We start from the raw sequence: 14,239 nt of genomic DNA, 5'->3' as shown, positions 1-14,239 counted from the left end.
AACAGGGGTTCAGTATTAGTTACATATTTTTTCCGCTTGCAAAGCGTATAAAGTCACGTATCTCTACGCGAACGTGCTAGTGCACCTGCGGTAATCTCGTGAATCGTAATTAGGCGGGTCCACACAGAGCGAGAATACGCGCGAGGCAATTTCCTCGCGCACAAACCGGCCAGCGTAGACGTGCCTCGGCTGAGGCGGTGTCTTCAGGCGAAAAAAAGCGCGCGCGCCGCCTCGGCCGAGGCACGTCTACAATGGCCGGTTTGTGCGCGAGGAAATTGCCTCGCGCGTCTGCTCGCTCTGTGTGGATCCGCCTATTGAATTATCGAAAAATCTGTCCTTTAATACTTTAGTCGTGTTCAGTTGTAACGCATTGCTGTGACTGATATTTCTGACTAGTCCCGACATTCACAATGCACCTGGACCTTAGAAGCTTCCTTTTCACTGAATCACTATTTCTCTATTAAAAACTTAGTTCAGCAGGGTTTCTTTAAATATATCCAGTGTGACTTCGATTCCACTCTTATCAAATCTTTCAGTAAAAAATAAATTACACAAATCTTTTGGGAATAAAAATGAATGCTTCCTAAACCATCCTGTTTCCGCCTATCCTTTCTATCCTCCCTAAAAACAAAAGTAAGAAAACTGGTACATTTTGCACAAAATTTATATCAAAGTGTACCGGTTACTGCTTTTGAATATAGCTGTCGATGGCCTTGCAACCTTTACGTGTCTCTGCTTGTAACTTGCCTGTGCCGCATGCATGCGTACTAACTAACCTTTACCTTTCAGCATCCCCTCTAATACACTAACGTACTATAAGTACATAAACCAGCACTAAACGATACTAAAATGTAATAAAACTATTGTATTGTATTCTGATTGTATACCGCGAGGATATCCCTGTCTCATCTTGTTCTGTCACGGTGGTGGGACATTTGTCGGGTTATGGGTCGTAAAACTAGTAACAGGTTAATTTTTAAATGTCGAAGATGCCCACAATTTATCTACTTTGAAGTTTGACTGGTAGATTCTACCTTTTGTACGATGAGGTTTTGTTTTTGTGCAGTAATAAATAAATAAAGATGAGACGTCAGTTTTTTTCCTACTTGGATATATTGTTAAGAATCACAGGAACATATCAAATACGTTACATACAATATTGCAATAGTGAATAACTTTACAACTACTTAAGTATTTAGCATAAATATTTTGTTATAGAAAATATGATTTATATATTCTGGCACTATGTAGTAGTACTATTCACTCTTTAAGAGAACTGCTATTAGTATTTTGCGCACTATTAGTTGACTTCCTGCCAAACAGTATCAGTAAGCCGTGTGTGACACCAAACTTCCTACGTAAGCTCACATGCTATCTGTAAACTTCCTCAGTAGACAACCGAGGTCGACCGAGTTAAAGATTCCTATTTAGTATCATTTTACATTTTAAAGCTAAAAGTCAGAATAAAGTTTTATCGATTCAGTCGACCTCTCATCCAAGATGAGATGGGTATATCATAATCTCAATTTGCATTGTTTAAATTCAGAATGATGTACCTTGAAAAAAAAAAGCATTGTATCAATTTATAACGAATAAAGAAAGCATCCCAATATTGACGAGGACTCGAACGCCACCGACGCCGGTAGCGGGACCATAGCGAATAACAGAAACGTGAAAGGCAAACATTTAACCGTCAGAACGTAAACCAGGAGCAACCGTTGCTTCTGGAGGAGCTCTTGGAGCAGGAGAAGCGCGAGCAGGAGCGGGACGGCGAGTGGCCGGCGCCGGCGCCGCCGCCCGCCGCGCCGGCCGCGCCGCCCGCGCCCAGCATCCCGCTGTACGCCGGCGCGCCGCCGCCCGCGCCGCCGCCGCCCGCCTCCGACGCCGACCACCACGCGCGCCTCGTCTACGAGCAGTGGCTCAAAGCCTACAACGCCTTCGCCGCCGACCAGCTGCGCTACTACGAGCAGGAGGTCCAGAAGCTCCGTAAGATCCGCAAGGTGAGCAGTAGACCGCTTCCGTGTTCGTGAGCTTTACGGTAGTAGCGTGATAGCCTCCTCCGAGCTCCGACTCATTCGCAGGTACTAGTCACAACCCGGGGGGTCGCACTGTGTGGTAACCGAATGATATGTACTAACCGGGGATTGTCCTCACCGCTTGCTACCTTCCTCCGTTTCATGTTGTGGTCTGTTTATAGTCGCTCAACAGCAAGCAACGTCAGCTGCGCAAGTCGGGGAACGAGCTGATGCCGAACGACGCGGCAGAGCTGCGGCGGGTGTCGGCCGAGCAGGCCGCGCTGCAGAAGCATCTCGAGGCGGCTAGGAAGCAGTCTCGCCAACACAGTATGCTCATACAAGTAAGTAAAACGTCTGGCCAATTAGCTGTGATAAAAGGGAAATTATCTTCAACTATGCCGTTATTACGAATAGGAAAAGGCATAGAAAAAATTATATAGTTTTTGCTGTTCACTATGGCGGCCAAGCTCGTAGAATAAGAGAGTATGTTTCAAGATTGTTTGTCTGCAGCGCCATATATTTGTAAATCGGTTTTGTTATTTAGAGGCTTTATAGTGTATAATTAGCACACATATAACCACTTTCCAGGAATACGAGACGAAACAACGGCAACAAAATCCTCAACTAGCACAACAATCTGTTATAAGTCAACAACAGATCACGACCAACCAGACCGTCTACACTCAGAATCAGAGCATTCCTCAATCGCCGCAAATGCAGCAGACCGCCATCAACCGGCCGATGCAAATAGGCTTGCAGGGAACTGTTCAGCAACAACAGATTATAAGGAACCAGCAAACTGTCCTAAGCTCAGACGGACAGCAGAGGATAGGTCTTGTGACGTCACCGCTCAACGCTCAAGGCCGCATCCTCCAAAGCGGACGAACGCTAGTGATAGAACAAACAGGATCACCTCAACAGCAACTAGTCAGACAGCTTTCTGGGGTGCAAGAGAGACCACAATCCGTCGGCATGGTTCAGTTCGGGCAGCAGCAACTAGGAGTACGGAACACGATGCCCGCGGGCGCTCAAACTCCACGCCCTGCCGGCACGAGACCCGCCATGTCACCACTACACGTGCAATCCCCACATTCGCAATCTCCTTTACATTCCCTAGCGCCACAGTCGCCTTTACACCACCTGACCTCCCCCATGCAATCGCCGCTACATTCCCAACAATCCCCTTTACACCACACGTCGCAATCTCCTTTACATCCCTCGACGCAATCACCTCTCCACACCCAACAATCTCCGCTCCACTCCCAACAATCCCCTATGCATGTGCAGCAGTCTAACGTGCCGCAGCAATCTCCGATGCACCAGAGCCCGATGCATCAGAGCCCTATGCATCCGCAACAGAGCCCAATGCATCAACAAGGCTCAATACATCAGCAGAGTCCAATGCACCAGCAAAGCCCAATGCATCAGTCTCCATTACATCAACAGAGTCAAATATCTCAGCAATCGCCGATGCATCCTCAACAGTCGCCGATGCACTCGCAACAGTCGCCTATGCACCTGCAGCAGTCGCCGATGCACACGCAGCAGAGCCCGATGCAGTCGTCGATGTCGCCGCAACATTTCTTGCAACAGTTGCAAGCTCAGAGAACGAGCCCGCAGTTGCCGACGCCTAGTAGGAGTCCACAAGTAAGTTATTTTGTTATTGCATGTAATTTTCGATACACTGTTAGCTGACAAAAAACCTTATTGCAAAGATATAAGTTCACAAGTTTGCGCGCTGTACCAGGGACGTGAAAGTGACACTATTTAGAGCTTACTGCACCTCACTGTACTCTTGCAGTTTGTGGCTTGCGTATACGAAACGGGCCTATGAAGCCCTCCGCGTCCAGTATAACAACGCGTTCCGGGTGTTTATGGGGCTGCCGCGCTTCTGTAGCGCATCAGGGATGTTCGCCGAAGCCAGGGTCGATTGCTTCTATGCCACTATCAGCAAGCGGGCCGCATCCCTGGTGCGCCGGATTCGCGCCAGCCCCAACACCATCATGAAAATGATAGGGGACAGACTGGACTCCCCCTATTTGCTACGCTGCAGGCGCCTACATGTGCCGTACTCAGTGGAAAGAAAATAATGTATATAGATAATAGATATGTTTCTAGGTTTTAAGTACTAATACATATTTTAGAATTAAGTTTTACTAACCAAGATATGAGTGTAATATACTTGAAATAAATGGTTTTATTATATTATTATAAGGTACATTCCAGTTGGTAGAGCTTTTTTAGAAAATATTCTATGCTACCTGTAATAAAATTAGACTTTGTCATGATGTAAGATGCTCTAAATTGTAGTTGGAAATGACTACTGGCCGATTGAACCTTTAAGATATTTTTGGGACAGTTTTTTTTTAATAATGTAACTACTGTGTATTTGTTCTAGATATATCAACAATCACAAATACAAAGCCCGGTTTCGTCACATTCGCCTCAGATGCAGTCGGTAAGTTACTCATCATACAATTTTGTAAGTAATGTATGTGCTCACAAAAAATGGTTCAGTCTTATTACATTGATATTTTTCCATGTAAATAGTTAAGCGAGAGTCATCTACACAGCCTTAAGCATCTATAAAATACTATAAAAGAAATATCTGAAGTTCAAAATTAAATAGTATTCCGTGTTTTAACAGGGTGATTATACTACGAGTCGGTTTTCACGGCCAGCGCCCGGTTGTTCACCATTGCCTAACCGCTTCGCCAGACCTCCGCATCATCAGCAAGGTATGAAACTATAGTTTGGCCCAGGAGTCTCAGGACTGTCTCAGTTCAAAGATAGACAGAGGGAATCATACTATCTTTGCGTTAGTACTAGCACCCAAAAGAAAGGGATAAGTATAATTTTCCTGGTTCTTACTGACTGACAAGTTGTTATTGTCAGAGTATAGTATCTTGTTGGGCAATTTCAGCTTGCTCTTTGTAGTATCCGTAGGATATTGCAACGCAACGTTCTAAAACTGGTGTTGAATATTACATCTATACTTTAGCCGGAATCCTGTTTCGTTACACAAGTCTATACAAAGAACTGTTAAGTTTCCCTCGCGATCATGTCCATTGCAATGTGTTTGTCAATTATTTTACTTAGAAGTTTATCGTTATTCAGGAAAATAGTGTGATTTAGGTTTTTTGAACAATGTAAAACATAGCTCATAATATAACCTAAAGACCAGCCATAAAAGAAAAACAATCCAACAATTGCTAGTCTAATATGAACCTATATTGTATGAAATAGAGTTGATTTTATTTTGTTTAGTCATTTAACGAAATAAAACAAATGTACCGATTGAACATGATTCAAATTTCATCGAACTGGATAAGATACAAAACTCGAACCATATCAACCATATAATAGGATATTATTTCATTTGTTTAATATTTGTGGCAGGGATGAGAGTGGGAGTGCCGTTCGGCAGTCGTCAGCAAACGTCCCCGCTCGGCAGCCCGCAGCCTCTGCCTTCACCCGGCAACCCGGCTAATGAGATGGCGGTGAGTAATACATGGTTTACCTATATCTACAGCTTAGCACAAGCGATTAGTCAGAAGTTACTATGATTTGGTTGAAGGTGACCGCGATAGATTAAGCAAAAATATGCGGAAACTGAATTGAAAGAGTAGATTTACAATTATTAAAACAAGTGAAGTAAACCATGTCTTGGATAGGTATCCCAAATGTGAACGTGGACCATAGGCTACAAATACTTGTTGGGTTTCAAGAAAGTTGAAACCATCATAATTGAGGATTCTGAACCTCATTGAGCATTGATCCTTTCTAACTTCTCAAAATGAAGTTTGATCGCGTTGTTTGTTGCTTCTGGCACGTTATTAATAAAAAAATAGTAATAAATAAATATTATAGGACATTCTTACATAGATTGACTAAGTCCCACGGCAAGGTCAAGAAGGCTTGTGTTGTGGGTACTCAAACAAAGATACATATAATATTGCTTAATAGGCAAAGTCACCATCCACTAGGCCAGACCGGTCGTCAAAACAAACAGTAATGAGCCATGTATTCCAGCGGCAACAAATGTTGCAACGCCAGCAGTACAGCCCGATGGGCGGCGCGCCGCCGTCGCCGTCGCTGTCGCGCTCGCCGCTCGTGCGCACGCCCACGCCGTCCGCCTCGCCCGCCGCCTCGCCCGCGCCGCTCGCCGACCACGGCGGCGGCCTGCACCACCACGCGGCGCCCCTCCCGCCCGGCTACAGATACTTCAAGGTTACCTAAACACTTTCCTTACCGTCTGCGTCATATCCACCAGTACAGCCCGTCGCTGTCGCGCTCGCCGCTCGTGCGCACGCCCACGCCGTCCGCCTCGCCCGCCGCCTCGCCCGCGCCGCTCGCCGACCACGGCGGCGGCCTGCACCACCACGCGGCGCCCCTCCCGCCCGGCTACAGATACTTCAAGGTTACCTAAACACTTTCCTTACCGTCTGCGTCATATCCACCAGTACAGCCCGTCGCTGTCGCGCTCGCCGCTCGTGCGCACGCCCACGCCGTCCGCCTCGCCCGCCGCCTCGCCCGCGCCGCTCGCCGACCACGGCGGCGGCCTGCACCACCACGCGGCGCCCCTCCCGCCCGGCTACAGATACTTCAAGGTTACCTAAACACTTTCCTTACCGTCTGCGTCATATCCACCAGTACAGCCCGTCGCTGTCGCGCTCGCCGCTCGTGCGCACGCCCACGCCGTCCGCCTCGCCCGCCGCCTCGCCCGCGCCGCTCGCCGACCACGGCGGCGGCCTGCACCACCACGCGGCGCCCCTCCCGCCCGGCTACAGATACTTCAAGGTTACCTAAACACTTTCCTTACCGTCTGCGTCATATCCACCAGTACAGCCCGTCGCTGTCGCGCTCGCCGCTCGTGCGCACGCCCACGCCGTCCGCCTCGCCCGCCGCCTCGCCCGCGCCGCTCGCCGACCACGGCGGCGGCCTGCACCACCACGCGGCGCCCCTCCCGCCCGGCTACAGATACTTCAAGGTTACCTAAACACTTTCCTTACCGTCTGCGTCATATCCACCAGTACAGCCCGTCGCTGTCGCGCTCGCCGCTCGTGCGCACGCCCACGCCGTCCGCCTCGCCCGCCGCCTCGCCCGCGCCGCTCGCCGACCACGGCGGCGGCCTGCACCACCACGCGGCGCCCCTCCCGCCCGGCTACAGATACTTCAAGGTTACCTAAACACTTTCCTTACCGTCTGCGTCATATCCACCAGTACAGCCCGTCGCTGTCGCGCTCGCCGCTCGTGCGCACGCCCACGCCGTCCGCCTCGCCCGCCGCCTCGCCCGCGCCGCTCGCCGACCACGGCGGCGGCCTGCACCACCACGCGGCGCCCCTCCCGCCCGGCTACAGATACTTCAAGGTTACCTAAACACTTTCCTTACCGTCTGCGTCACGTCACGCGAATGGGAATTATAACAACTCTTATCGACATAGAAACTTATGTCATGTCATGATAATGGGATCTATATAAATTAAATCTGACCTTACCTTCAGACTACCTTGGTTGGATTAGGTTCGGTTAGAGAGAGCTTAGGTTAGCATAGACATTTTATGAATTATTTTCAGAAAGGTTTTTATTCCATATTATGTGATTATTAGTTGAGAAGATATTAGTTTATTGGTAATTATACAATGTGTTTGTCCACGTGTAGTGAAGCCGTTAACCACGTATAGTACGATGAATTTTATCGACGAATCACCCCCTATACCTATGTTTTTTCTTAACCATTTTAAAACACTTATTACAGAAGCTCTTGTTTGGACTCGTGTAACTTGTTAAATGTTTTAACTAGGGCTATCATTTTGATGTCAACTTTTAGCTGATATCATGTTCTATCATTGAACAATAAAAAAAGTACAGGTCAACGACCTCGTTTTCGAAAAAAAAAGATAAAATGTTAATTTTTGAAGACGATTTTTATCTTTATTATAAATTATCGAGTAATTGTGGAAAATTCTTTGTGACATTTATGCTTCAAATTTATGCCCTAATTAATAAGTTATCGATTGACTATCATTTTTTAGATGTGCGATCGGGAAATGGGAAGATAATGGTACATTAACCAAGTGCAGTAGAGTATGGCACCATACAACTTTGAAAGGGTGCAGTTTTAAAATGGTTGAGAATAAACCTAGGTATTGGGGGTGATTTGTCGATAAAATTCATCGTACTATACGTGGTTAACGGCTCCACTATACGTGCACAAACACATTGTATTTATGTTCTCATTCATATGTATACCATGTATTAAATATTTTGCTTCGTTTAGGTTGGCCTGTTCGGCGGCGCCCCCGTGTGGCCCGCCAAGGACGACGACCGCCGCAGGCCACCCCACATCAACAAAGTATCCATATTAAAGCGGCGAACACCCCCGCGCCCGAGGTTCGCCGGCAAGAGCGCCCCCGGAACCTCCGACGAGCGGCCGTCTGAGGAATCCGCCAGTCAGAGCCCCAGCGAGACGAGAGAGTTCGTTCTCTACTCGTCTGATGGAGTAGAATATTCAGCCATGTCCGACGACGCGGCGAGAATGGGCTTCGCGAAAGACGACGACGATGATGATATAGAGGAAATAGTGGAGGAACACCTAGACGACGCCGATATAGTGGTAGTGGAGCCGGGAGCGATATCGCCCGAGGAACGAATAGCCACCGAGGAGGACTTTGAGGAGCTCATCGATAGCGGGAAACCTGAGGACGAAATGGAGGAGGACACTATCCCTGAGAAAACTACTACGAGAACCGAGACTACAACTAAAACTGTAGCAGTTATAAGTTTGTCCACTGCTAATAAAGCTTCCCCTAACGTCCAGCAATACAAGCTTGTGAATCCGTCACAAAGCAGTGCCTTGTCGAGACTGCCAGTCTTAAGCGCCACCGTGCTGTCCCCGCATGCCAACAATAAGATTGAAGTCTCACAAGCGACTGTCGCTTCTGTTTCTATCGCAAACCAGACCATTTCAGTGCCCGTGTTAAAGAGCCTTTCCGTTCCTATTGCCGGCCATGGAACCGGAGCAAAAACTCACCTCAAAAAAGTGCCTCTTAATTTAAATAATCCTCCTTTAACTATCAACATGTCCACGCACCCACAATCGAAGCCGATCAGCTCAGTCATCAGCGTTATATCTTCAAACATACCTAAAACGGCAACCCTGAATCCAGTGATTACGCTCGCGACGTCCAACACTGCGGCCGGCGCTTCCAGAGTACCAGTGTCGATACTAACGCAACATCAAGTCAAACAAAAGATCGTCAAAACTATTGAAAAGCCAATGGCTTTGTCACTATCTAATACTAAGCTCTCTAGTCTCTCAGTGACGCATGACGTGACATTGCCGGCAAAGATTTTCCAAGATGAAGCGGCATCCCCTGACAGCACGGTTGCCTCAGACACACACGCAGACAAAGAAATACACCAAATAACTACTACTGCGCAACATTTGGGTGCCATGACCTCTCAAGGTTTAGCTCATTTAGACCATAAACCACCTCCGATCATTAAAGAAACAAGCAAAGATATCGACATTGAGACTGAAATCAGTCAGCAGACTGAACTGCCACATTCGTTATGTATAACTGACAGAACGCCATTGCTCCTCGGGAAGGCGGACATAAAAAGCCCCGATCCTATACCTGAAAAGATTCCCGACAATATCATGGAAGGCGACGACGAAGATAAACCTGAAGACAGTCTACAAAGTAACCTATTACTCTCTTATAACAAATCGATCTCTGATCAGTCACAAAATACGTCAGCATCTGATAAACAAGCGCAAGAAAACGTGGTAAAAACGATTAAAGCCATCGCAAACCAAACTAAAGAGATGGTCATAGATTCCAACATGCAAATCACATCTGATATGACTCAAGAATCTGTACAGATTTCTATACCATCCCCTACCCCGTCACAGGAGAGGTATTTGAATGATATCACTATGCAAGAGCACGCGGAAACTGTGGAAGGTAATCAGAAACGCGTGGAGACGTTCGAAGACATGCTGTGCATGTTAGAGAATATAACAGATGATGCCAAACCGTTTGCTATGAAGCAAGCTAACCCTAAACCGAATCCTCAAACACATGGTCCACAGAATCCTAGCATAAATCCTACTCTAAAACCGGAAAATAAGGAGCCAATGGAGCACAGTTTCCCTAAACGAGATACGGACAGGTTGAGCTTGCAGTCTGCTACAGTACCCCAGCTCTCGCCACTATCCCAACCTTCAGAGTTACAATCTAACATGGCGAACGTATCTCAACAACTGCGGACCATCATGTCTTCCCTCAATACGGCAACGTCAAAAGTGGATGCTCAAACTGTATCATCGCTAATGAGAAAAAATAGTGACGCTACAGCGCCAACGCAAGTTAATTTTGAGAACCTTCTGCCATCGTCCAAAGTCGAAGTAGCGGCTTCGAGACCGTCTCCGATACAGAGGATGGACAAACCGATAACGTCCATCCCTAATTCAGATAGTTTGCCTATGAGCGCGGCACAAATGCTCGGATCCCGAGTCAACACTCTTTCATCAATGGGTCAAAATAGAAAATCACCTACAGTGTCTCCTATAAGTTCTCCTGTCGGCATGCAAAACACATTAATGAAATCCCCTGCTCAACCACCCTTGATAACTAACCAGGGCTTCTCATCCAGCGAAGACATGAACGCTACATCTGTAGCTTCCCAAATTATTCAAATGCCAGCGCTCTCTAAAATACACAGCTCGTCCGCGCCGCAGTCCATAATGCATTCCAACAACACTATCACGACCACTGTCAGCGGATTCCAAAAAGGACAACCATTGCCTACAAGCATATTAGGGCACACATTGCTCCAGCCCACGAGACAGATTAATACAAGTAACCTACCTTTCAACCCTCAAAGCATTAGCTCTAGTCAACCCCCAGCGTTAGTCATGACTTCGCGACCTATGATGGGCAAGGAACCGCCGCCAAACGTGACCGTCCGTCACACATTAGTTAGCCCAGGAATAAGCCAAATGAACCAAATGCAGGCGAAACCTCCCCAGGGACCAATTAATTTCATCACGTCTTCCAAACTATTGCATACGCAACTAACTTCTCCGTTGAAACGATCAAAATCCACTGATGAACCTAAGACCGAAGTTATTGTAGGTCACATACAACCTACTAAAAGGCATAGCGTGGAATCGGTCATTGTGAAATCGGAACCGATGGAGACCGATGAGCCCACGGCGACTTCCACGATCGTTACAGACAACGCTGGTAATAAAATCATACAGCAGAGTTCAGCCAATCAGAGGAATGATGAGTCTCAAAATGTATTATTAAAGCAATTGCTACAGACAACCACTACAGCCGCAACTGTTGTCCCACAGCGGACAATGACTATTCAAAGGACTGCACCGGCTTTAGGGACAATACCCTCGCTAGAGGCCCAGTTAGCTAGACCTTCAATTCCACCACCTACTCTAGCCTTGTCTCAAGAAGTGGAAATACCCAAAAACTCGCCGCGACAAATTATGACCCATAATACACAAGTTAGCTCTCCATACACCAGTCGACCGGGCATGCAGACTATCCAGACCATGCAAGGCATGCCCATGCACACTTCCATTCCGACGTCGTCGATGTCACCTTTGCTGCACTCCTCCACGCAGTCGCTCATGGACGTACGAAAACAGACTATGAAAATTATGACTAAAGAAGAGACCACGCCGTTGCCTGAGAGTTCACCAACAATCAAGACGATGCCAATGTATCCCATGGGCATGGACGCTCAACAACTCCATCAAGCAATAAAGAAGGAAGTCACGCCGCCACAACAAAGCCCTGTCATGAGACCTTTTACTCCCATGGATGTTAAGAAAGAGCTGCTCGATGAGAGCTCCCAGCAATCCGCAACTTCTGGAGTCTCCACTGCTTCAGATCAAGGGAAACTCGACCAGCCGATGAAGGAAGAGTTTCCTGAAAGCGTCAACATGGATCCTTCCGCGGAAGCTAACGCTCCAGAAACGCCTTCCGAAGCCAAAAAACGCAAGAGGCGAGAATATCAGCAGAAGAAGAGGAAACAATTACAACTGAACATGAAAATGGCAGCAGAGAACAATGTGAGTGCGGCGAACGCCAAGAAGAGACCGCGAAAGGGCTCACGTTACGAGGAAGACTATGACACGTTTATTGACAATCTGATGGCTCAACTGCGACTTCTGCAGCCAATGCAAATTCAAGAACCGTCCCTAACTACTAACTTTGCAGTCTGCCCACTTTTCGGGTCCGGAGACTTGACAAAATTAAAGAACAAGGACTACGATATTATGAAGGGTGACCTAGTTGGAGAATTTGGGAACGCAAAGATTCCAAATGTCGCCGATTACTACAACACGAAGCCTTTTGGTGACGATGAGCCACTGCCCGAGAAACCGCAAACGTCTACTCAAAGAGGGTTCTACGATCAAGAATTCCAACCGATAGTGTTTGATGAAGATCCAGAAGATAAGAAACTGGACTTCATTTGTAAGGAGCGAGATACGGATACTCCCGATAGCATAGTTAGCTGTTCGAGTCCAGAGTGCCTTGATATCGAACCAGCGAACCGCTTCCCTGGTCTAAAACTCATCGATGACGACGATGAAGACGAGGACAGTGATTCAGCAATGTCCGGTAAAATGTCCCCGATCATACCTCTCATAGCGCCTGTTCCCATTCGAGTCAAACCAGTCTCACTGTTCCATTTGAAGGACGAGGATGGCTCGACGGCGCTGAAGTGCCTCGACTCAGACTCCCCCATGAAGACTGTCGACTCGCCAGGCAGCACAGAGAGCAACGAAAACGTAACAGTAACATTAACACTCACTTCCGGTGCCGCTGAAGATATACTAGGCGTGTTGAAAGAACTTGCGGGCATTTTACACATACCACCGCCAACTTCCTACCAAATCGTAGAAAGAACAGCTACGCCACCGTCCCACAAGTTGGGGCTGTACAGATCAAAAGGTAAAGATGGAAAGGAGGGCACGCCTATTGACATCCAAAGCATACTCAATGGAGCTGCTAAGTTCTGCCGTCATTGCGATGTAGTCATTTTAGATTCGGTCGTCAGAGCGAAAGCGTCCGAATTCCCATTGCTATCGGCCAACAAAGGAAATGCCGAAGACATACTATGCGATAGTGACTCCGAATTATATTTCTGTAGTACGCAATGCTACGAACGATTCGCTTGGCGGCCCACAAACATCATTCTAGACGGGAAGCCAAAAGCGCCCGTAAAAGAGGATGTCAAGTCTGACAACGAGACAAACCTATCTAAAGACCGTGACGACTTCGACACGGCGTCCACAGAGAGCATGGAAACGGACGATTTAGACATCAAACCGGACATCAAGGACGAGAAAATGGACCTATCCTTCATGGACTCACTCGACAACGACGAGCTGATGAAAGAAGTCGGGGAGGACGTCGGATTAGGCGCCTTAGATGAAGATCTCAAGAACGAATCAGACGAAAAGAGCAACCAGAGCGTAGAGAAAGAAAAATACAGAGGTATTCGTTACAAAGCGTGGTCGCCGGGCTGCATCGGGCCACCGGTCAAGTACAAGCGGCCCACCGACCGAGAACTCACCGAACTCGTATTCAGAACTGGGGTTGCTATAATGCCGGTGACCACGGAAGATTCTAGACGTTGCGAGCTATGCGGGATCCAAGGCGACGGAGTGGCGGATGGTGTTTCAAGGCTACTAAATTGTGACGTGGACCGCTGGGTGCACCTCAACTGTGCGCTGTGGTCTGAAGGAGTGTACGAGACGGTGAGCGGAGCGCTGATGAACGTGGAGACGGCGCTGGCGGCCGGCTCTAATGCCACGTGCGCTGTGTGCCGCCGCCTCGGCGCTACTGTGCGCTGCTTCAAGGTAAATATAAACCCATATATTCATAAAACTCAGCAAACCTCGGTTAAACTTTGTCAACGGAACGGACATAGGGACAAGCAATTATCAACGGCTTGTTAGACTGGACAGTCGTTTATGAATAACTCGTTTATAGATGTTTTTACAATGTTGACCAATTGACCATAAAGTTACTTTTTTGACATATTTATTACAAAATTATACTGTTCTATGTTTCAAATAACGAACCACAACTCAAGGAGCATCAAGACGAGAAGCGTTTCCAGTTTTTAAAATAGAAGAAGAAGCAGGAGCTTAGCTTAGCAACGTAATTCGATTCATATTTTACTTC

At 47.5% G+C, this 14,239-nt stretch overlaps 2 protein-coding genes across 2 annotated transcripts in view; one reads left to right on the top strand and one right to left on the bottom strand.

Annotated features, from left to right (window-relative positions):
- Positions 1 to 14,239, bottom strand: part of LOC133520763 (GTP-binding protein SAR1b) — a 356,904-nt gene that overhangs the window by 318,069 nt on the left and 24,596 nt on the right. The gene's annotated exons all lie outside the window — the stretch shown is intronic.
- Positions 1 to 14,239, top strand: part of LOC133520766 (histone-lysine N-methyltransferase 2C-like) — a 91,902-nt gene that overhangs the window by 66,440 nt on the left and 11,223 nt on the right. The window contains exons 41-48 of the mRNA XM_061855403.1: positions 1,698 to 2,000; positions 2,198 to 2,356; positions 2,604 to 3,662; positions 4,414 to 4,473; positions 4,663 to 4,753; positions 5,415 to 5,515; positions 6,048 to 6,245; positions 8,296 to 13,911. Coding sequence (XP_061711387.1) covers positions 1,698 to 2,000; positions 2,198 to 2,356; positions 2,604 to 3,662; positions 4,414 to 4,473; positions 4,663 to 4,753; positions 5,415 to 5,515; positions 6,048 to 6,245; positions 8,296 to 13,911 — 7,587 coding nt within the window. The remainder of the gene's footprint in view (positions 1 to 1,697; positions 2,001 to 2,197; positions 2,357 to 2,603; positions 3,663 to 4,413; positions 4,474 to 4,662; positions 4,754 to 5,414; positions 5,516 to 6,047; positions 6,246 to 8,295; positions 13,912 to 14,239) is intronic.

Source organism: Cydia pomonella, chromosome 8 (assembly GCF_033807575.1).
Source record: "Cydia pomonella isolate Wapato2018A chromosome 8, ilCydPomo1, whole genome shotgun sequence".
In the NCBI taxonomy this organism is placed as follows: Eukaryota; Metazoa; Arthropoda; class Insecta; order Lepidoptera; family Tortricidae; genus Cydia; species Cydia pomonella.
The sequence above is the reverse complement of the archived record's forward strand: the minus strand, read 5'-3'. Positions and strand labels throughout refer to the sequence as shown.